The sequence below is a fragment of the Scophthalmus maximus genome, chromosome 3, assembly GCF_022379125.1.
Source record: "Scophthalmus maximus strain ysfricsl-2021 chromosome 3, ASM2237912v1, whole genome shotgun sequence".
Classification (NCBI taxonomy): Eukaryota; Metazoa; Chordata; class Actinopteri; order Pleuronectiformes; family Scophthalmidae; genus Scophthalmus; species Scophthalmus maximus.
Genome location: NC_061517.1, coordinates 22049529 through 22073834, shown reverse-complemented (window position 1 = coordinate 22073834; position 24306 = coordinate 22049529). Strand labels below are relative to the sequence as shown.

The following is a 24306-nucleotide window of genomic DNA, read 5'->3' as shown; positions in this document are numbered from 1 at the left end:
TCCCAAACTATGTAACAGCATGACAAACCTTAATAACACCACTGGATACTTTTATCCTTTTCTTGTACCGTTACTTTTCCACTGTTTTATTTATCAGTGGTTGTCTGTGTTTTGCTTGTCTGTTTTCTACGGAGCCCTGGAAGGGACATGGAAGAAGAAAATGTACATTTTTTGCGAGATCCCGCAAAAGCGAGATAATTGCTCATGATTATAACCAGGATGCCAAGGTAATGGCTTGCGTCAATATGCAGATGTTTCTCACTTGTGTTCAAAGTGTGTCTACTGCCAAACACTGATTTAATTTAATTTCAAAATAAAACTCTATACACCTCTCCCACAGGTGTGTGCAGTCTGCTGTTTCGTCTGTGGAGATTCTCAGTCATGCATTGCATTTTCTTGAAGACATTTTTCTCCTTCGTCCAAGAAGCTTATTACATGTCCGGTTAGTCCGCCGTTGTGTTTGGTTTCCGTGCCATGCTGAACTGTCCCAGAAGCACATTGCAACTTTTGTGCGTTCTCGCAAAACTACATCTCTGGGGCTCAGTAGTTTTCTAATTTGTCCTCCTTTGCATTCATGGAAATTAGTGGATCAAGACAAGGTGGAATAATAGAAAAGAGAGGATGGTGAACCAGTCTCACTTTGTGCTCTGTGTCAGTTGGACGTCTCTGAACAGGGTGTACGTTGGGAGGGTGTTGAAGACAAAAGGCTCGGCTGCCACACCTTCCACGGAGGAGTGAGCACTCTGAGTCAGACCAAACGCCTCCATCATGTCAAACCCTGACAACAAACACGTGAGGTGTATATCTTGTGAGACAACATTGTGACAGTCTTTAATCTGATGTTTCAATTGTTCAAAATGAGCCTTTTATGAGTGTTTGCAGTTGTTTCTCTCACCTTTAACTATGCTGTTTCTGATGGTGACATCAGGACACACTGCAACACAAGAGGGCAGTGTTGAGTTAATAACACAGGATATTTTATCGGCATTTTCAGTCCATATTTTAAAAAAAACATCCACTAAAAATCACATCTGGCTCCAGGTACATTAAGATAAATTTGCTATTGGACCAAGGACCATCTGATAAGAAGCTCTCAGGAAAGAAGTTATTCACTATAATTATTAAATATAGAGCTGGGGAGAAAACCTAGTTTTGTGTTCTGAAGCGATGGTACAAACACATTTAATTCCAACCCATAAATAAAGCATGAACCATGACAGCAGTCCTCTTGATTGCAATAAAATGTATTTCAACCACTTTGTCAAAATCCCTTGTTACATACAGTGCATACAGAAAGTATTTAAACACCCTTAAATTTTTCACAATTTTTTATGTTGCAGCCTTATGTTAAAATCATTTAAATTAATTGTCCAGCTGTGTTGAGTTAAATTGATTGGACATGATTTGGAAAGGCACACACCTGTCTATATAAGGCCTTACAGCTCACAGTGCATATCAGAGTGAAATGAGAGCCATGAGGTCGAAGGAACTGGCCGAAGAGCTCAGAGACAGAATTGTGGCAAGGCGCAGATCTGGGCAAGGCTACAAAAAAAATTCTCAGCACAGTGGCCTCCATAATCGTTAAATGGAACAAGTTTCGGACAACCAAGACCCTTCCTAGAGCTGGCCATCCAGCCAAACTGAGCAGTCGGGGGAGAAGAGCCTTGGTGAGAGAGGTAACCAAGAACCTAAAGATGACTCTGGCTGAGCTCCAGAGATCCTGTGTGGAGATGGAAGAAAGTACCGGAAAGACAACCATCACTGCAGCCCTCCACCAATCTGGGCTATATGGCCGAGTGGCCCGACAGAAGCCTCTCCTCAGTGCAAGACACATGAAAGCCTGCATAGAATTATGCAATGAACCCCCTAAAGGACTCCCAGACTGTGAGAAATAAGATTCTCTGGTCTGATGAGACCAAGATTGAACTCTTTGGCCTCAACTCTAATCGGTATGTGTGGAGAAACCAGGTACTGCTCATCACCTGCCCAATACCATCCTAACGGTGAAACATGGTGGTGGCAGCATCATGCAGTGGGGGTGTCTTTCAGCTGCAGGGACGGGGCGACTGGTCTTAATTGAAGGAAAGATGAATGCGGCAAAGTACAGAGACATCCTGGATGAAAACCTTTTCCAGAGTGCTCAGGACCTCAGACTGAGGCAAAGGTTTACCTTCCAACAACAATGACCCTAAGCACACATCCAAAATAACAAAGGGGAGGCTTAGGAATAACTCTGTGAATGTTCTTGAATGGCCCAGACAGAGCCCTGACTTAAACCCAATGTAACATCTCTGGAGAGACCTGAAAATGGCTGTCCACCAACGTTCCCCATCCAACCTGACAGAGCTGGAGAAGATCGGCAAGGAAGACTGGCAGAAAATCCCAAAATCCAGGTGTGAAATACTTGTTGCATCATTCCAAGAAGACTCATGGCTGTATTAGTTCAAAAAGGTGCTTTCTAATAAGTACTGCGCAAAGGGTCTGAATACTTATGTTCACGTGATATTTCAGTTTTTCTTTTTAAATGAATTTGTTAAAGTTTTTTTTATAATTCTGTTTTTGTGATGTCATTCTGGGGTGCTGAGTGTAGATTGATGAGGAATACAATTAATTTAAATGATTTTAACATAAGGCTGCAACATAGCAAATGGTGAAAATTGAAGGGGGTCTGAATACTTTCTGTATGCACTGTATGTTCCCATTGTGTTGATGTATCGAGGACAACAGAAACAACAAAACTGATGTATTACCCATTCTGCTGAGGACCTGCTTGAGTCTGGATGAAAATGTCTCCCAGAACATAACCTGCCCGCTCAATTTGGACTGACATGATGTTCCCAAAAAGCTTACATGAAATAATCCATGTTCTCATCGTACTTATTGCTACATAAGAAGACAAGGTTGACGTGCTGATTGGTCACCTTCGTTGTGGATAGGATACATCCGGGGATGGATGGGAATTCTGGCTGGAGCTGTGGCTGTAAAAAGAACGAGTGCATTTTTGGTTAAAGTTCATACACAATATGTATCTGCACACAGAAACAATTACTGTCACCACTAACAAGTGATTTTGTACATGATGTGCTGGCACCAGCCAAGAAATCATTTATTTCCCACCTTTTACATGTTAGTCATTAATTTGAAAATAAATTCATAAAAGCAAACGCCAGCCTTCATGGTTAGTCAACTAACTCCAATGTCTACCACACTGTGGATGTTACCACTATCAAACCAAACCTGTTGGATGGAGAATGGAGACAGCAGCGCCCTCTGCTGAGCTGAGGAGTGAGTGCACGCTGATGCGATACAGAGTCTCTGGTTCCAGATCAGTGAAACAATGACTGCTGCTGGACTCATCCACTCTTTCTTCCTTTGTTTCCTTGTCTATATGCACATACACAGGACATACACACACGTGTGCACACTGATGAGTAAATTCACAGTGGTTACATTCACTTGACAGATTTTACTATAGATTACCTTTGACCGACTGAATGACAATACGATATCCATCGACCACAGACACGGGTCTCCAGGACACACAGATGCTGGTGTGGTCCGACCTGACCACGCTCACACTGCTCACCCGCAGACTGGCTAGAGAGAGAGACTAGCGTAAAACCTTGTCCAGCATGGGATTATTTTCACAAAGTTTTGTGTGTATCCCTTCAGTGTGTTAGACTCACTGGTTTTGCCCTGAGTTGAACCGCTGCCACCTTCTCTGTTGCGGTACTCTGCGGTGACCAGGATGCTATACCGTGTATCTGGCTGCAATGACTCTAGCACCACCCGCTTTTGGCCACCTGGGACCAATACCTGTAGATAACAAACCCACCTCTATAAGACAAGCTTTAAAATAAAACGTAAATCTGTTGATCTGTTGCATTGTTGTAGTGTCTGTGAGCCAAGAGTAGCACAGTCCCTTAAAATGTTGCATTCTTACTGTATGTTATAACAGAAGGATATAGAAATAAACATTTTGTGTGGGGAAAAAGAGGTGATGATTACAGCACACTTACAGTACTGTCCTGGGTTTCGGTTGCGGTGAGTGCAGTGTAAGACACACGGTACTGGAGGACGTGCGCGTTGGGAGGCGCCCAGCTGACCACAAGGCTGACCGCAGTCTCCTCGGAGACCGAAACACTGGATGGGCCTCCACCAGACACTGCAGGGATAAAATAGAAAAGCAGTGATATTCATACTACAAGGTAAAATCAGCTCAAATCAGTTATATAAAAAAATAAAAGAAATACAGCATGTAAAAACAGGAACATATAAAAAATACAATGAGCCGCTCACTAGATCTCTTTAACTGTGTGCCAGTGTAACGTGTGTGTGTGTGGAGCTGATCAGTCAAAGGTCAAAGTCAACAGATATATCTGCTCAAACAATAGGGCTTGTTACGGCTGCTGCCTGCTCCTTCCCCTGGGTTTAACCATTGTTGTGAGTTTGTTTGAATATGCTGAGAAGGATCGGTGGTTCCCAGTTGGGGATTGGTCCAGCCAGGTCCAGGCCCTCCCACTTCCTGCTTGGAGCAGTAGATTTTACTTGTTTAGATTCACTAGGTTCAGGGGTGCTGTTTCACTTCTATTTATGTTTGGTTGCAAAGTTGGTCAAGTTAGACAATTAGGTTTTGTTAATAGGCTGTTTATGAAGTTAAGTGAATTAGATCTTGTTGTAAAGAGTCCTCTTTCAGTTATATATTTTTTTCTATGTTTTAAACAGCACCCACAGGCCCGTTCTTTTTTTTGTTCCTTTTTGAACCTAGCTTTGTTTAATCAATTTGAACTCTCTTTTAATAAATAACTCTACTTTTTACCAAAAACACCTGGTTTTATGTTGCTTCCCTTTCCTGTCACAAGCTGGGTCATAACAGGGCTTAAGAGAAAATCAATGATAATATGATGTCATGTGATAAGTGACGTCATGAAGAACTGAAGTCACAATGAATCAGAAAATGTTGTCATACATCGTTCAAAAATGCATTTTTTTTTCCCCAGGTATGTCTGCGTCCTATAGACACAGATCATGAGCTTCTATAGATCTGAAATAATTTATGATCATATGGTGGGAATGATGTCCTCAGGACATCACTATGAAGTGAGAAAACACATCATTTTGTGAAGTAATGAAGTAATATTACAGTTTATTCAGATGAACCAATCATTTGTCATCATATTATATAAATATGTCATGATGAAATGTATTTGTTATAACATAAAAAGGTTAGCATTGCCTGATTGAGATATATACAGTGTGCTCGCAGGATATACCCCTCGGATGCTCTTCATTGTTTTTGGGTCCATTCTGAGAGAAAATCTCAGGCTGAAACCGTTGATCTCCTGTCTCACACCAACAGTCGTGCCACAGTAAAAGTCACCGAAATCAATTTTTTTCTTGTTACATTTTGATGTTTGCTGTGAACATTAACTCAGTCTCCCGACCTGTATCTGCAGGATGTTGGGAGTAGGATGGCTGCCACATGATTGGCCTATTGGATAATTATATGAATGAGGAGGAGAACCTAATAAACTGCTCACTGAGTGTGCAGTTCAATGCTACAGTTTAGAGAAATAACCATTCAGTGCTGCTGATGTTTTTTTTTTTTTCAGTGTGTGTATGTGTGTGCGTGCGTGCGACTCACAGGTGCTATAGCGTATGGCCACAGCTTCGCTCTGGGCTCCATCTCCATAAAGTGCAGACAAAGAGATCTGGTATTCCTTATCATCCTCCACCCCCTCCAGGATCGCCCCTTCACTCTCGCCACTTACCCTCAACTAAAATAGACAACAAGGGATAAAAACAGCAACATTTATATTCACCATTAGGACACTTTTTACAACGCAACCATCCATTCATCCATCCATCCCCACCTGTCTAAGGTCCCCTCCGCTGAGGGAGATCCACTTGATGAGGTACGACACTACATCATCAGCTGCAGCCCCCCAGCGCACAGTGATGTCACTGCCTGAGAAATTAGACACCCTGAGGTCTGAGGGGGAAGGCACCTTCACTGGGGGAGAAGGATGAGGGTGGGAGAATTTTTCATCCACAGTTCATTTTATGTTGTTATCGCACAAAAGGATTCCCTTGATGCATCAAATGAAATTGAAGACAATGTCTTTAACCACACTGAACATTCAGCATGTGTAATTATGTTTGTCTTACATGTGGTGACGTTACTGGTAAGGGCTGCAGAGAAGCCTTGTGGGTAGTGAGACTGCACTGAAACCAGGTATCTGGACAAAGAAGACAGGTTCTGCACCAGGACCGAGTTCAATCCTGTTACTTCCACCTGCAAAGATATTTATTTTATGAATGGCTGAAACACACTGTAACAGTTACAGGACATTTTGTAATTTGGTTCTTTTAGACGTACATACTTTTTGAATTCTAAGTGTGTCTCTGTAATGATTTCCTTAAAGTCAAATAATATCTGTTTCCTTTACATTTAATTTCTGTATTTTAATAAGCTTTAATCTCTCTTTCAATCAAAAAATATTTGTGATGTTTTGAAAAGGTTTTTCATGAAATGTTGCCGTTTACAGCCATGTCTTGGGACAAATGTGCGTTGTGACCTTGACCTTTGACAACCAGATTCTAATCCGGTCATCCTTGAGTCTACTCAAATGTTTTTGCCAGTTGTAATGAAAATCCTGATGAATGGCATCCACAGGACATGAGCTGACAGTGACCAGGACATGGCATTCCAGAGATATTGTGTACAATCCGAAAATGTAATCACTCTAGTTCCTGGCTGCCGTCGTTGCAGAGGCATAAAAATACAGTTGTATATCATGGATGTTAAAATCTGTAACTGGTTTTAATGTTGTGACTGTTCGATCTGCAAATGTTTCTTTTTGAAAATCTTAGGTCTGAGTAAGGTTTGGGAAGTAGAAGGCTTGTGGTTTGACGTCGGTTAATATTGTTAAACTACCTGCTTGATGTCACTGCCGTGGTTGGTGCTGTAGGTGATTCTGTGGCCGGGGACGTCCACAGCTCCGGGCGCCCAGCTCACCCTCAGCATACTGTGGGTGACCATCGGAAACTGAATACTCACAGGCGATGGGAGAGGGACTGCAAGGGAGGAAAAAAATGAGGCCATAAGTCGATGACAGACAATGATAAATCAGTGCACTCAAGCTATTTATTTTATTTATGTCATTGGGATGTTTCTTTTCTTTACAGTATGTTGATAATAGAAAAGATAGAGAGAATAATGAGTAAGGTCTCAAAAAAAATGAATAGATAGAGAAATGTTAGAAAAAGAGAATGTGAGAGAAAAAGTGGAATGACTTCCATGGACAGAAATACAGAAAGAAGAGGGTTAAAGGAGAAAATAGAAATGGAAAGTAAAAAGTATAGGGTGGGACCATCTGGGGAATTCTGGGCATCTTACATGTGGTGGCCACAGCAGTGACAGGGTCACTGGGATCCTCGTCATAGAGAGCATACAGCGTGACAGAGTAGTCTGTTTCCGGCAGCAGCCCCGCCAGCTCCACCATTGTCTGGTCTGCACTGAATTTCTCCTACAGTTACCAAAATACAAATGCGGAGTTAGAAGCTTGTTGTTATATGTAAAAGGTGTGGTCCAACACTTTGTGCTGAGTTGGGATTCCTGCTACCCCTGTTAGTGCAGGATGGAACAGTAATCAAACCTGTTCTCACTATAAAATTTTCATGAGAAATTAATTCAATGAAATGAGTGATTACTCGAAAGACTTACCTGCTGAAGTTAGATTATCTAAACCTGTCACTACTAAATCTCTTTGTGAACACACAAAGCACACACACAAAGCACAGAGGAATCCAGTTCCCACCTCCTTGGCGTCGTCAGGCTCTCCATGGTTGAGAGCCGAGTACAGGATCATGTACTGTGTCGCGCCGGGCGCTGCACCCCAGCTCACCTGCAGCATGCTGAAAGAGGAAGGAGTCAACTCTAGGTTGACAGGCATGGCGAGGGGCACTGAGTGAGGGAGACAGAAAGAGACAAAGGAAAGAGGAGGAGAGACTTTTCTTATACCCTGTGTTCGGTTTGCTGCTATTTTAGTAACTAAAAGAATTGTAACAAGTCAGCAGTGACTGCAGTACATATCTGAGATAACTGAAAGCACACACCGATCAGACATATTGTTGTAAACCATTGAAGGTTCAAGTGAATAACACTTATTATTTCATTAAAATAGCACCTGACAAGGGCTGGGATATATTAGCCGGCAAGTGAACAGTCAGTTCTTGGAATGTACGCATTGGAAGCAGGAATAATGGCCAAGCGTAAGGATCTCCGTCACTTTTACAAGGGCCAAACTGTGATGGCTAGATGGGATCAGAACCTCATTACAGCGACAGGTCTTGTGGGGTGTTCCAAGGAAATAAATTAAATTAAAAATTTAAAAATAAGACTTAGACAATACACACACAAATTGATTGTTCTTCATTGCTGATTTTAGCCTTTTTATATTATTAATTGACAGTAATAAAATGGAACAGCAACAGATTGCTCCTTTAAGCATAGCATATCATCCAGGTGCCCAGAGTTCAATTTCAGTATGGACTGAGACACATCAAGTGACAAATGTGACTGATGAACAAATAAATCCTTTAAAATACAATATCTAATGGTGATGCCAGTCTTACACGTCGTGACTGTTCCTCTGAGTGCCAGGCCAACATCGTTTTCATACACAGGGAAGATGGACACGTGGTACAGTGTCTGAGAGGAGAGGCCTTCCAGCAGTACAGTGGACTCTGAGCCGGCTAGTACCACCTAGAGACGAAGCATCAAAGAAATGCATCAAACTCCAACCTCTTCACAATTCTAATATTCTGTAAAATTGTTCCTTGTAAAATCCCAAAAAATTGAAACTGTACACAAAAATCATTAACCCTGATTAATGTATTAATCAATATATTGTTATAAAATGATGGTCTGTAAACAGCTATTAAAGATTTATCCAGCTGTCAGGTGAATTTGAGCTGGCAATGTAATTTTCATAATAGCTCGAATATGATTATATAGACATTTTAGTATATTTCGGGGATTTTTCCCTAATTATTCATTAAAGCTGATCTGTCAAGGTCTAAGTTTCACATGGTACATTCTGCATATCAATAAGGGTCCGGACGCAAACGTTGAAAAAAGTTCATTAGTGGTTGCACTGGCATTTAAAAAAATACAATAACCAACTTTTCTTGTTGTATTCTAAGAAGAATACAATGTAATGTACTATGTGGAGGCTGCTTGGAATTTTTCATGGTTAAATATCACTCTGCTTATGTCAAACTACCTAATGTGGTAACAATGTCTGTGTGGCAGGGTTTCTGACCTCCTGTGGTCTCTGACCCTCTGCACTGTGGTAAACCACTCTGTACTGCTGCACTGGCTGAGCGGGATTGGTCCAGTGTAGCTTCACTTCTCTGGAGCCCAGTTCAGAGAAGCGCAGGTCAGTAGGACTGGGGTAGGAGAGCGCTGGGTCGTCTGTGGGTGCAGGCTCCATTCCTGGCGAGCACAATAACAAAGGATTTGCACTTTAGAAGTCAGTGATATATCATTTTGAGGAAACTAAAACCTGCAGTGAAAAAATTAGGTTTGCATTTTGAAGAACAAAAATGTCTAGAAAAGAAAGACAGAAAGATGTAGTAGATCACGTTTTGAAATGCCACGGTCTTCTATCCTCCCACACAGAATGTGTACCAGTCGTGCCACCAGTTTACTGAGCAGAGGGAAGTCGTTGACATTGTAGACGTTCAGATCCACTGGCTCCGATGCCACTTGTCTCAACTCGGCTTCATCAGCGTTCTTCACACCTGAATAACACAAAGTTATAAAATGGTTCAGCCTACTTAACACAAAGAGGATTTCAAACCAAATACTCTGCTTCTAAACAACAAACATAGAGAACAATTAACAATAATTTGTTACATCCCAGAGGCTGAAGAAAGAAAATAAATGCTGCTTACAGTTCCATGGACACAGAAATGCAGGGGATGAATTTGAATGGATTAAAAAAACATGAGCCCTAAAATACAAGTTAAAGGTTCATCAATCAGCCACAACGTTAAAACCACTGATGGTGGAAGTAGCACTAGGGTGGGCTAGGATGAAGCTCAGCACCTCCAAATGCTTTGTACCCTTAAGTTGAGTTTTCATCCAGGTTTCTGGGACAGACAGCAAGCCCCTGCCCGAGGATCTCAAGGTAACAACAGGTAAACAACAGGTCCTACAAAAAGTGGTCAGAGGAAGGACAATCATGAGAACTGGGCGCCCTAAACATTATTGCAGACCAAGTATACCCATTCATAGCCGCAGTATTCCCTGATGGGAGTGGCCTCTTTTAGCAGGATAATGTGAGCTGCCACTCGGAACTGGAACAAAATGTTCAGGACTGGTTTAAGGAACACGACAATGACTTGGTCGCCAAATTCCCCAGATGTAAATCCAATCATACGACTTAAAGGATTTGCTGCTCACATTTTGTTGCCTGATACCACAAGACACCTGCAGAGGTTTTATGGAGTCCGGGTGTTACACAACCTAACCCTCTCTCCTTTTCAGTCTCACCTACAGCGATGATCTCCACCCCGGCATTCTTAAGCCTGTTTGCAGCAGCAATGGCGTCATCCTGAGATTTCCCATCGGTCAACAAAACCAGGAATAAGGGTGTGTCCGACCTCGCTCCTGCCTCAGCTCTCATGTTCTCCTCCATGACGTGGAGCAGTGCCTGGCCTTGGAGAAGGATGTATGGTTAAACACTGACAGACATGCAGTACATACCGGAAGAGTGTCAAACAGTATTGAAGGTGCATTGCGTGATGTGTGTTTACCTGTAAATGTGTTTCCTCCCTTATATCTAAAGTTCCTCACGGCCTCCAGCAGCTGATCTTTAGTGGTGAAGTTGTTGAGATGCCACTCTGTGCGAGGGTCTCCACTGTACTGGATGAGACCTGGGACAAAAACATTAGTTGTGTATTTTATCTCAACCTAAACAATCATAACCGAAAATTACTGTGAAAAGATAATGTTTTTTGGAAAGGCGGTGTGTTTGTAGGCTAATGATATGCACTACTGTAAAAGCTGTGAATGAAGGAGAAGCTAAAGGAGTATGGAAATTAGGAATAACCTGAAGGATGAAATACACAAAAAAGGTGTTTGATTGGAAGAAAAAAAAGTTTTGAAATAGCAACTACGTAACTAAAACGGGGCCCATACCTGCATCAAGGCATAACAGTCCTTAAAATGTCTGTCTTTTAAAAATAACCAGTGTACAATCTCAACACCATAAATAGGCCTATGTCTATTTTCTTATCCAAACTTTATGCCCTGAGAACCGGACAAAAATTGAAAAATATTAAAGAAATAATTCCTGGATCCGCCACTTTAACCGGATCCACACCAAACCTTAGTGTGTTCTTCGTTGGGCCATGATCCATTAATCAGCCAAATAGTTTAAATTGTTGTTTTTTTGCCTTATCATTCTGGCTAATCAACAAACAAACAAACAAACAAACATACAAACAGTCATTGGTAATTAATCCTTGAGGTAATTAAAATATAAGCACTGAAATAAGATGTTTATATAATAAGTATACTAACATGACTAGAGGTATGAATTTTGTATTCGCTGAAAGGAGATGAAGGGAACTGGTTCCTGGTAGTTACTTGGCTTATAACATTGCTAAGGCCTTTTTGTTTGGTTGTTAGGTGGCTACTATGGTATTCCAGCCAGTTGCTAGGTCAGTAAAAGTTGGTTGCTTACACCTGGATTCCAGGTTTCTATAGATAGCTTCTGTATTCACGAAAATTACTGTGAGTGGAAGCACAAGCTTTCAGGGGGCAAAACTGCTTTGGTAGTCGGTCACAAATTTGTAGTTCACTGTTGTAATCAAGGCTCAGAGCTGGATAAACGTGTTTGTTTTTCACTTGCATATTAATGATAAATAATGTAAAATGTTACCTTACAATAGTTGACCAGTTGAGTAGAATACACGGGTTTCCCATTTGCAAACAATTGACAACATGGCACAACTCTCAGGTAGAAAACACATAACTGTTAAGAGGTGAAGTGTGCAACACACATTCTTGCATTGCATATCTTTTTTAACCAAATGGCACATTTGATAATCCTCTGTAAACTCTGGCAGCTATATATGCCAGTGTGACACAGCAGCTAGTGGCCATAATGGTGCACAAGGCTATTCACACAGAGTGATAAAAAAATAAAAAAACATGATAAAAACTTGTTGTCATGTTGTTTTCCTGCTACTCACTGCTTACCACTCACTTTAATTATTGTAACTGTAACATAAGCATGTATTGAAAACCTGCAATTTCCTCAAAATATCAGAATCTAATATGACTGCAGTGTAAACAGGCAGAGAGTTATTTTTCTGCCACACAGGATCATGAACAGAGATGCCTACACACAACAACGTGATACACTTACCGTCCTCAGCCATCGGTCTGCTCTGATGAGCTGTCACAGATTTCCAAACTACAACTCTATTGTATATTGTATTGCATGTCAGACACAGAATATTCATTAATCAGCCTTATCACACGGTGACAGTGGGAGCTCTCTGACTGTAAAACTGCTGTTTATTCCAGCAGATTCAGTGTAAAACCATCTGCATAGCTCTGACCAGATCGTTTGAGCTAACCACTAACTCTACTCCCTGAGCTTACAGACAAGTTTACTTCTTGGGATAATGAACATGTTTCACTCAATAGCTTTGTGATTCACACAGGTTAAAGCACAAAGCAAACTTTTCATATTGACCTCCTAAGCTCTCAGCATAGGTTTATATAAAAGTGGTTGTCATTTTGTTCCAGGTGGTTGCTATGGCATTTCTAAGTGGTTTCTAGGCAGTTGTTGCAGTGCTCTGGGATATGTTACATTACATTATATTACATTCATTTAGCAGGCGCTTTTGTCCAAAGCGACTTACAATAAGTGCTTTCAACCAAGGAGATGTAACCCAAAAGTGCAAGAATCAAGAGAGTAATGTGTGTTTGTGTATGTATCATCATTTATGGTGTACCCCTTCAAGTCTGCATCCAGGTATCATGCAGTATGACATGAATAAACAGAAGACACAGGAAGCCCTCTGTGAGGCAGATGGCCTCCACACACACACACACACACACACACACACACACACACACACACACACACACACACACACACACACACACACACACACACACACACACACACACACAGGTCCTCACCGATCTGAATATGGTTCGGCCCGATGTGGAAGGGTGTCACCAGGCCCTCCAGGAAGTCTCTGACACGTCGGAAGTTGGTGCGTCCAATGCTCCAGGAGCCATCCACCAGCAGCATGATTTCTGCCGCCGCATCGCTCTCGCACTCAAATGGTTTCCTTGGAGATATGCCTTAGTAAAAGATTAAAAAGGAAGCATTAATCAACTGATCCTAAACTGTTCCAGAGACTTGTTGGATCTAAGCCTAAGAGATAACACACTTTATAGTGGCTTATATCCTTTCATTTGTCACACATCTGTATATTTGGGAGTACATGGGTAAATTCATGGTTTTAGATCAGGAAACAGATGGGCCTCTGCATTTAGGCAGGCAAAATGTCTATGTTTACATGTGTTGACAAAGTGCTTTCATGGACCTGAGTGAGTTTCCTTGTTTGTGTGAATCCCTTGGATTATGAGGGAGAAGACACATGTGCCCTGCAGTCAAACAGGGTGGCCTGTCATTATCCTTTACCTTTACCTCTTCCTCCCAGTGTAAACACTGTCATCACATTTCACACCGACACTTACTGCTCTCAAGTCATTTGTTTCCTTAAGATACTCTGATTAACTTCCTGCTCCATTTCTACCATCATGTTTGGCCTCATTAAAATAATGTCGACCTGAGTCTGTCGTGTCAACTCTATGTAACACTGGAGAGCGGGGCTACCTGTAACTGGCTGGGTAGGGATGGGCGTCTTCGGGAGTTTCTCCTCGGCTGGTTTGCCCTGTGTTGTCCCTTGCTCCTCCTTGTTTTCCACCTTAGACCGATTTCGCTCTTTTTCTTTCTTCCTCTTCCTCTTCTCTTTGGCAGTTTTCTCTGTGGCCTCATCAGGGAGTTCGGAGGGGGTTTCTGTAGCCAGGGGCTCTGGAGGAGAGGGATAATGGTAAGCACATGGGTGAGGCTGCGATAAGATAAGCAAAGATTGTTTAAGAGACCAGATGAGGCTGTAAGTGACAGGAAATCTACTGTTGATATTAGATCAGTCTGACTTCAGTATCAAAGGAAAAAGTGGGAGAAAACATAATTTCCTTGTTAACTCATAAATGTTGTTTTAATGATAAATAGGTTAAATATTTCCTTCTTTGTCCTCTATTAATCTTGTCCATGCTTTTATTTCGTGTTCCCTCTTATTCTCTGAAGATGGTTACTCCACCCACAGTTGCGGGGCTGTCATTATTGTGTGTGTATTTGTGCCAAAGCCCTTTGGTGTGGCCCTGCATAAATACAGTGTACTGTACGTACAGTACACATGTGGGCTTGCTTGGTTGTAGGTGTGTGTTGGCTGCAGTTCTGCTGCGTCCGTCCTCTATGTCAGCATTATAATGAGAGAGGCCATGGAAGATCAGAGCAGGCAGGCTTCTGACTAAGACAAAAATAATCTCCTCACATCACACAGGGTTTTAGGCTCTGTGCACCGTCTGTTAGTGAATCATTTCAAAATCTTACTGACTTCAAAGAAGGCTTTAGATAGCCAGGCGTCAGAGTAGATCAGTGAATTTTCAACTCCTTACTGTCCCAAAGGGCCTCTTAGATCTGATGGGGTAGGCCTGTTAGCTTTTCCAGGATAAAGTCAAGGAATGATCAAGCTTCTGCTGCACTGGCAACAGATTTAACACAGTCTTTCAGTTAGTATTCATAGAATAGAATAGAATAGAACTTTATTGTCCACTTGAGTGCAAAATTGTCTTGGCTCACCAGTGAACAAACAGAAGCATAGAGACTGACAGTCTCGAATTTGAAATCATGCCTTACTATACATTTTCTTACCTTGCCTGATCACTGGCCTTACTCATTCAAATAATACAGCTTTTTTTCTCATGCTGCTCATGCTTTGTTAATGAGTCAGATTTGTATGACTGTTTAATCCCTTATCGATTTTTGTTTTTTAAGTAACTGTGATTTCAGGCTGTTTCCCTACACATAAAATCTCTTAACACTCTTGCATAATGTAAATAATCTTTTGTTATTACTATAAAATATAAATACAGACAATATAATAATGTTTAAAAACAAGCAAAATTTGTTTAGGTCAGTGTGCCACCATCATAAATCTATCTATCTATCTATGTATCTATGAATTGCCTATTATTTTGTCAGGATCCAAGTTATCATAATGTAATAATACCCACAGATGTGTGCGTGTGTAGTGTTATTATCTACTAGTCACACTACCTTTGGTAGTAGCAGGAGCAGCGGTGGTGGGGCTCGGGTACAGAATTGTTGGCAGGCCCAGCAGAGCCTCTGTTGCATCGTCCACGTCTCCTGACCCAGACCCACCTGGCGACAACTTCTTCCGGTGCTCTCGGCTTCCACTGCGGATCATTTCTTCGTCCCGCAGACCCTCCACTGGAAGAGAGAAATGGGAATAATCTTTACTAATTCATATTCCTGAATGTCAAAGAGTCAAATGTTTTAAACAAAAAAAGCTTTTTACACTTTTCACTGGCATTACTACCTGTCGCAGCTCCCCAATGACTTATTTTTCTTTCTGTAAGTTTTCTCTGTGTTTGTGAGTGTGTGATTTGACAGCAGGCCCAGCCGTGGGGTGTGGTCTTCCCGGGTTCCTGGCTGGGTTGCACACCAGTTTCTCATCAGGCTTGTTACCTCTTGCATAAAGGCTGTGACTCTTCGTCTACTCGTCACCAGGTTGTTTTGCCTAGAATGTGGTAAAACTCTTGGTCAGCCATTCCTTTGACCTTATAAATGATCGTGCTCTGGGATTTTTTGCCTTCTCTGAGTCCTCTGCCTCAGAAACTCTGCCTGCTTGAACCCTGAAACTCAGCCCGAGCCTGGAACCCAGTGACTAAGCCATCGCCAAACACTTGCTGCTTTGCATAGCCACCCGCATTCCTCATCCCCTCACCCTTAACAAATTATTGAATCTGATTAAATTCTTATTGAGTCTGCATTCTGGGTCAAAAGCCTAGTATCTCTCTTAACGATATCACTTTACAGCAAACATGAAGCCCCTTTAAATCCTAATCCAGGTGTTACAAATTATTAATTTCATTAAATCAATTATCTCATAATGAAAAGCCTATGTACGGACTAATCCCTCTGCATCTTTAAACGAAAGACAACCATGCTAGTGGCTCTGACTGTGAGACTGTAAACATTGAAATGCTTGGAGCTAAATGCAAATGTCAGCATGCTCACATGCAGTGACACTGCTAACATGCTGATAGCAGATATAATATTTATCATGTCCATCGTCTTGGTTAGTAAGGCCGATGTCACGGCTAGGCTGTGATGCTGGGGATCCCAGCACCTCCTCCCCTTTCCTGTAGCTTCTCTGTGTGTATATCTTTGGTTGTGTATGTGTGTGATTGTGTGTTTGTGTGTGTAGTTTGTCCCAGCCATCAGCGGCTCATCGCCGTCACCTGTGGAGGCAGCCACAGGTGGCACTCATCGTAATCAGACCTGGACATCATAAAGACGTGGACCTCGCTGGGACGCGTCGCCAGATGATTATACCAGTTTTACGGTGGTGTTGATGTACGCCCACTAAACTTCACGTTTAGCTTTCTCCTGTGTTTTTGTGAAACCCCCAACTAACCCCACGTTAGCTTTCCTACCTAAAGAAATCCAGGATTGGAATTTTGTCGACACCAAATCATGCCACTGACCAGCACCCATCAGCTGGCTTTCCTTCTGTGCTGCCTCACTCCACACCACCTCTGTCTCCCTGTCCAAGGATCCATCAGATTATCTGCACACCTGCCCTCATTGCCCTGCCTGCCTCTGCTCAACATTCTCCACAATATTAATAAACCTGTTCCTCCTTTTTACGCTAAATCCTATCTCTGCCTGCTTGGTCAAAAAAACACACCACTGACCCCAACAGCTGAGGTTGATGCAAATTGGTTTTTGGAGGTGATTGTTGAAAATTTGGCCTGATGGTGGCGCTGGATGAAAAGTTGCAGAGTCGCCAAAGTTATTACAAATGATCTCGAGGGAAACGTGAATTTCTAAACCAAATTTAGAGACAGTCCATCAGGTAGTTGTGTCATGTCATGGTGGCCATGTCAGGAGATCGCCAAAGTCATTAGGATTCATCATCTGAGGACCATGATTGTCTGTACCAACACTGCCATCCCTAAAGCCTTATCACTAACATGATATAAAAAGCTGTATCTGAATCAGGAAAACATGTCTTCTCAATTTCAGTACACACAGCAAACATGTAATCACTCAACCACGTGTGTTATTATTAATCACAATGTTACGAAACATCAGCACCGTTGGTAGAATCATTTTATCAGTGGACTCTGGTCGGGTACTTTCTGGGATAATGTATAAATAAATGGATTTTTCTGTCATTTCAGTTTCCTTGTTTCACATAATTAGCTCTGGCTAGACAATGATGATGAGTAAATACAGGCAATAACACAACCAATCATTGTTTGTTTTTGACAATAGGTGGTAGCCTCCTGCTTTTTGAGTAAAACTACAGCAATGCTTTCTGAATGCTGATTATGCAGCAGCATGACAGGACAACATATTTATTTTTAAACTAGATTTCAGTATTAGATAGGTGGTGGAGGTTAGAGAGAGAAAAAAAACTGAATTATTCTGGAGGTAAAGACAGCTGTTTGACATGTTATACTATTTAACTGTCTTCACCAGGCCTTGTTGGCTAATCCTTGCCTGGAGTCAAGAGACACGTTCAACAGCAGCAAATTGGTGGTGAAATTCCCAGGGAAGTAGAAGAACTATCTAAACACAGTGACCTACTATCACTAGCACGGTTCAAAATAAGTCCTGGGCCCTGAGGGGCTGAAAGCAATTGGAAAAGGTGAAACATCAGGAAGGAATTCCCAGACTGCCATCGTTCCAACGAGACAGCCGGTGTTACGAATTTCCAAGTCTACATGTTTTTCTGGCGTGTCTGCACATGTTCCACTCGACACAGTAACCCACTATCACTCGCATACGGTTCGCAGGCAACCACAGGCTACATCCAAACTGCCACTGCAACTGCTGTGGAAATGAAAGTGTTGGAAACAGAGACGTCTAAAATAACCCGGGGAACAATCAGTGTGAATCACTTTACCTAATGCCATGCAGAGCCAAAGATTCAAAAACAGGTCCACCCTGTACATTTAAGACTAAGTGTGCTCTCCTCTCTGCAGTTCAGCACAGTGGGTAGAAAGCCATTACTGACTGTGTCATTTTGCTGCTAAGGTCTCCTTTGTGAGCCAAAGAGGAACTAATGTGAGTGGGCGGATTTACAGCCCAGGAACACGCTTCTCTCATGTAACTACACAGTGACTTCAAACACAACCCACCTTCAGCCTGTAATCTAGCCAGAGTTGTACTGTGTGTGTGTGTGTGTGTGTGTGTGTGTGTGTGTGTGTGTGTGTGTGTGTGTGTGTGTGTGTGTGTGTGTGTGTGTGTGTGTGTGTGTAAAAAATGCACCACTTCCTATAATGTAACTTTGCAGTCTTGCTAAAGTCACAATACCAAGTGAGTGAGCAGCAGGGCTGATAGTATTCCTTTTTTATTTTTTATCTCTAGTGTTGTACATCACATCATGCCTGTGGATTTTACGTTCCTTTCTTCAACCCCACAAAACACAACTGTAGCATGTTTTGTGAATTCCAGTTAACCATAAAAATAAAATGTTTGGCTCACAGATGACATTATATCATATGAGAGGGCCTATAGGTATGAAGTGATGCTCACTCTCACTCATACACATACATTCCGATGAACGAGCCGCCTTATAATTTTTGATTATTCCACACACTGTCTACTTCTTTCCCACGTTCATTTCTTTCTCCTGTTAATCTATGGCAAGTAAACTGCACATCCATAATGCATATTTCAACCTCTAAGTTACAGGGGCAGTAAGCTACTTTGGAGAAAGCTTGTTTCTCTCTTTGTTGTTGTTGTTGTTATTTTCCTGCTCTGGCAGGGCCGCGAACCTGTGATCTCCAGTATGGAAGATCTAACGCACTTACCACTATGCCAAAACCACGTAGTTGCAGCGCCACCCGCTAGCATGTCTCTTAAGATGTCGACGACTGATGTTTACAAACTGCACTTGCAGTGGTGCAGACCAGTGTGCTTTCACAGGTCATTACACATTTTCTATAACATACTTCTGTTCCTGCTCACCTGGGATAATTTACTTAAATGAAGCGTTTTCTTTTAGTACACTTGTTCTCAGAGGCCCTTATCTCAATGAGCTCTTACAAGTCATTTGCTCCGATTGTAGTCATCTACCTCCCTCTGTGCTCTATTTCCTTCTCTTTTTTCAGCAAACCTTTTCTCTTATTCCTCCCATCCACATTGCCGTGCTTCTTACTAGTGAATCGTCTCTTTGCAAGAAGTTTCTCTGTCGTCCCATTGAGCACCAGAACCTGGAGGGCGTATTCCTGACTGGAGTCCAGTCCTGCCACGGTAGCCCGGCCCCGTGTGGTGGTCAGCATCAGCTCTGGCTGTGGGACCTCTGGAAAAGAAGACAAGCATTTTGGTGGATTAAAGCCTTTGGTGTTGATATGAGATTATGGGGAGTCACGGTTCCGAGCATCACTTAAGATCTTTTTCTGTTTCATGCACATGCCATCATGTGCATAAAACATGATTATGTTCATATCATGTTTCATAATCATGAAACATGAGTGTCATAAACGATAAAATTTGGTAAACTTCGCCAATTTAAAGTTATCAGATATTTTAGTGCCAAGGGCATGTATACTCTTTAATACTGTCCACTGCTTTTCTAGCAATTTGACAGGATATTTTCCACAAAGTTCCCTCTCTTACAGTCCCGTCTTTAGTTATGCCACTATCAAGTTGACAGTAACTATTGCTGAAACCATTTACAAGACCAGACACCTTCCTCCTGTAATGCTGATTCATCTGAACTTGTTACTAACCCATCCACGGCAAATGTCAATGTTTCAACTGAGTCATCATAAATAGTCCAATCTTTTGCAGTAGAGAAATCGTCCCTGGCTGGCCCCATTTGGAAGCGGCTTAGAAGGAGTGTTCACTACTTGCTACCTGGCCTGCATGGAAATGTGTCCTAAGTTTAAAACTATGTCATTGTTTCATCTTTTAAATTGTTCCATTTTAATGTTCCAAATTATGTTCAATGAATTTACAGATGGTCTCATAATATAATGATTAAAAATTCAGCACAGCCTTAGGTGTCCACTTGTCACAATTTATATTCAATGAAGGCTCAACTTCATTTTTTATATCGTAAAAGTAAATGTTTTCTTTTAACAAAAAAACACTACCAGATGTTGAGTGACATATTACTCATAGCCCCGCCTCTCAACAGTCTCCTGCTCTTGGATGTCAGGGTCAGAGCCGCTTCTCAAAATGTGTTCTCCCGAGTGCTGAACACGTATTTCTCAGCATCCTGCTGAGAAATACTTGAGGTCTAACTGGAGTAGTACGATAGTAATTTGAAAAGTCTTTGCTTCCAGTACTTCAGACTAACTGAAATATCAAGAAATCTAAACAGTGAAAAATGCAAATTGTCTGTCTCTGTAGGTAAACATGAAGTACAGGCTGTATTTGCTGTACATTCACCCTGAAGCTAGACCTTTTCAGCGGCTTGATGCATAAAAACCCCTCCCTCCTTTCTCCATCTGCCTCTTCCTCTCCTCTATACAAATGATACATCGCTTCCTCCTCTGTCCCCCAAAACCACAGATCTATGTTGCGACCTTCTGCAATTCTTCTTTAATGCATTTCCCAGAACTGCACTGCCTTACCTTGCCCTTTAATCTCATCAACCACACCTTTTCATCGTCTTGCTGCCCCCCCTCCCCGCAAAGTCTTGTGTTCGATTGAGATCTTCTCCTAAACCCACACGCCCCCACTACTGCCCCTGTCTCTCTTTTAGAACTTCCTGGGCTTAGCTGAACACTGGAATGGCAGATAAGACCTTGAAAGAGAGAAAACAGTGTTAAAGGAAGAGGTGAGAGGGGTTGATGTGAAGGTGGATGGCTGGAGAGGCTGCTGCGTTCTTATCCAGTGTGGATTACAGTGAGATGAAAAGCGCGTTAACACTATATTTAGTAAGTAAGTAATTTCCAACTAGAGAAGGGGGTACGTTTGCACTTTAGACATACAGGATGCTGATATAAAAGGTTTATGATCAGATTTGGATTGGATCATGGCCAATCCATTTTATGATGTCACTCAATAATGGAAAGGGAATTGATATTGCATTGCAATCTTTTTAATTTCCTTTTAATTTGTCTACTGAAAGCTACAATGTTTTGCTACAATGTCCCTGCATGTAAGTTTTCTTCGTTTGTTGCTGTGTGGACAAATGTGAGCAAAACCAACAGCAGAGAATTTTCCTGCACATGTGCATACAATAACACAATAAATAAATAATACATAGAGCAATCAATCATGTCAGGAATTTGACCGTGCCAGGTGTCGTAAAATGGAAATAGAAACAGATCTTTGTCTGTTTTCTGAAAGAAACCTCATTATGGAGGAAAACTTGGACCGTGATAATCACACCGCAGGTCACTTGAAAACTGGACAGAATAAGCAATTAAGAGTGTAGTAGAAGGATGGAGGCATGAAGCAAAAAAAAAATAATAATATATAACTATACTGCTGCCTCGTTCAGGTGTAAGCCATTGCTGAAATTTTTTATGAATAGCCAGGTGTTGTTGTTTGTGTGTGTGTTGGAGAGAGAGAGAGCGAGAGGAGCCAGGAGGTGTTGAGTGAATCAATGAAGCGTTACAAAATTGAATTGATTTAGCAATAAGAATGTGGCCATGTGTGTCCCAGACTTCTGGATGTAGTCTGAGAGATCAGATCTCAATCCGTATTGGGTGTCACACTTGTAATTTGAACTGTTCACATGTGCAAGTTCATGCAGACATTAAACACTGAGGAGAAAACATTTTTCAGTCAGTCCCCGTCTACTGTACACTATCTCCACAAAAATATACGTCTTTATTGTCTTGCTTTGCTTTATTATAAGTTAGAAATTGTGTATTTAAGTCATAGTTGTAATAAAAGGTTTAAAAAAAGTTTTTTAAACTTAAGGTAAAAACATTTCATTAGGCTTTTTGCCATCTACCTTAAATCAAATTCCATTGTGCGCATCAACAACCTTCGGGATAATACAAGCCTGCCTGTATAACCATATGCAGAGCTGATTTCAAATGCTCCATCAGTGCTCCTAAATTTAACATTTAACTTTCTGAGGAAGAGTTTTCTTTCCAGTCGAGCTCTCTTTCATTGAAATATACTTCTGCTGCACATTTGAGAGGAAAGCTATATTGAGATTTTCCAGGCCAGGCAGAAAACAAATCTTTTCTCCATGTACGGGCTTGAATCCTTATGTGAATATATAATATTTTCTTGAAGAACTTAGTAGTGTTATAGATTTTTGGAGATTATGTTTAGCTGCGTGATTCAGATTTATGTTACTGATAAATTCCTTTATGTGAAATTCCACATATGATTGACAGCCAGGGAAGTCTCACCTGAGATGGGTCTCACCCGGACCTTGTAACCCTGAATGGGTCCATCAGCCTCCTTCCATTTCATCTGCAGTCTGTCCTCAGACAGTACCGTCAGTTTCAGACGACCTTGACATTCACAGAGACAAAGGGGAGAAAAATATACGAGTGTCTGCATGTTGCCTATAGTCAAGGATTTGGGTCAAGAGACAGGGGAGAGCATGACAGCTGCAGGCTTTTCAGAGATCAAAGAAAAAAAAGCCCCCTCACTTCCTTCTCCCAAATATCAAATCCACGTCTTGATTTAACTTCATCTACATAATTTCCAGCAGGGGTTTTCTAACAAGCAGCATCTTTCATGTTTCTATCCTCTCACCCTCCCTCCAACCCTCTTTCCAGCTGCCCGTTCATCCATCAAAGCGCACCCTGTCCTCTCGGCTGGTATAGAAACGGGAACAGGACGTTGGTTGGGGACTGGAAGGTCATAGGCCATGTAAGAGGAACGTCACAGACTTAAACTGTTTCAGGGTTTTGTATGTACTATGTGGCGGGCTAATAGATTGAGAAGAAGATGAGGGGGGGAGGGGTGAGCGGAAGCAAAGAAGACAAAGAAGTGTAGACATGAACATGAATCACAGAACTTAGTCTTCATCGCCTCTGTGGATGCATGACCTAAGCACTCAACAGATTTTTTTTTCTGACTATGTGTGTGTGTTTGTGCGTGCGTGCGTGCGTGCCTGCGTGCGTGCTACGTGCGTGCATGTGAATATTTGTGACAGGGGCCTCGAAGGATCCTCATTTTCTTGGGTGCCTGGCAGAGGATCACGTAGGGTCCAATGGGGATTTAGAGAGACTGGGGTCAAGGGTCTAACAGACCCACTGACAAAAACAACTTTTCCACACAGACAGGCATATACAGCAATGTAGACAGGCACAATAGCTCTGTTGTACTTCGTGATTTGTGGGGTGAGAGATTTGTGTAGTTGTGGGTGATAATTTTTAGTTGAGCATTGAAACAGTTAATCCCTTGAGGATTTCTTGTTGTTTTTTTCCATTAACTTTTTATATAAAATGTAGAATAAAGTAACCATGGAAAAAAAACATCAAAATTATTGAAAAGCACTGCACTGTGACTGTTCTTCTAAACTAGTCGAAGAAAAAAAGGTTAGAATCAATATCCTGAAAATATGTAATCAAAAATGAATTATTAATTAATAACACATAACGTCATTTTTATGACAATTCAATTCAATCATATTGCCAAGTAATAAAACGCCTTTGAGATGTGGTACAAGAGGAGACTGGCAGCATGAGCGTGCGGCTGACAAATCTGCAGCAATGATGTGATGCAGTCATGTCAACATGGAGCAGAATGTCATGGAGTCCTTTTATCTATTAAAATAGATCAAATGACTGACTTGCGTGAGTTATGACATTGTGTATGGTAATATTATTGGTTTTGGTAAAAAAAAATTGTTACAATACAGTTAGCTTACAAGCTAGCAATGCTTGCTGTATGTCAAAGAATAATAAGGCTATAAAAATTCTACATTACAGTTAATTTTCATCACATATTACAATTAATT

At 41.6% G+C, this 24306-nt stretch overlaps 1 protein-coding gene across 7 annotated transcripts in view; it reads right to left on the bottom strand.

Annotated features, from left to right (window-relative positions):
• Positions 1 to 24306, bottom strand: part of LOC118317244 (collagen alpha-1(XIV) chain) — a 37072-nt gene that overhangs the window by 8635 nt on the left and 4131 nt on the right. For 4 of the 7 annotated variants that reach the window (XM_035645779.2, XM_035645782.2, XM_035645778.2 and 1 more), the window contains exons 3-25: positions 22745 to 22849; positions 19537 to 19722; positions 15441 to 15614; positions 13935 to 14132; positions 13229 to 13396; positions 10825 to 10944; positions 10562 to 10726; positions 9649 to 9807; positions 9327 to 9499; positions 8638 to 8767; positions 7821 to 7966; positions 7400 to 7529; positions 6938 to 7077; positions 6169 to 6295; positions 5874 to 6013; positions 5645 to 5777; positions 4020 to 4165; positions 3687 to 3816; positions 3481 to 3597; positions 3238 to 3384; positions 2922 to 2978; positions 896 to 934; positions 640 to 778 (exon numbers count right to left, since the gene is read on the bottom strand). In XM_035645779.2, the coding sequence (XP_035501672.2) occupies positions 640 to 778; positions 896 to 934; positions 2922 to 2978; positions 3238 to 3384; positions 3481 to 3597; positions 3687 to 3816; positions 4020 to 4165; positions 5645 to 5777; positions 5874 to 6013; positions 6169 to 6295; positions 6938 to 7077; positions 7400 to 7529; positions 7821 to 7966; positions 8638 to 8767; positions 9327 to 9499; positions 9649 to 9807; positions 10562 to 10726; positions 10825 to 10944; positions 13229 to 13396; positions 13935 to 14132; positions 15441 to 15614; positions 19537 to 19722; positions 22745 to 22849 (3169 nt within the window). Of the gene's footprint in view, positions 1 to 639; positions 779 to 895; positions 935 to 2921; positions 2979 to 3237; positions 3385 to 3480; positions 3598 to 3686; positions 3817 to 4019; positions 4166 to 5644; positions 5778 to 5873; positions 6014 to 6168; positions 6296 to 6937; positions 7078 to 7399; positions 7530 to 7820; positions 7967 to 8637; positions 8768 to 9326; positions 9500 to 9648; positions 9808 to 10561; positions 10727 to 10824; positions 10945 to 13228; positions 13397 to 13934; positions 14133 to 15440; positions 15615 to 18321; positions 18457 to 19536; positions 19723 to 22744; positions 22850 to 24306 lie in introns of those variants that run through there. The other 3 variants (XM_035645780.2, XM_035645781.2, XM_035645784.2) reach the window with 3 other exon arrangements.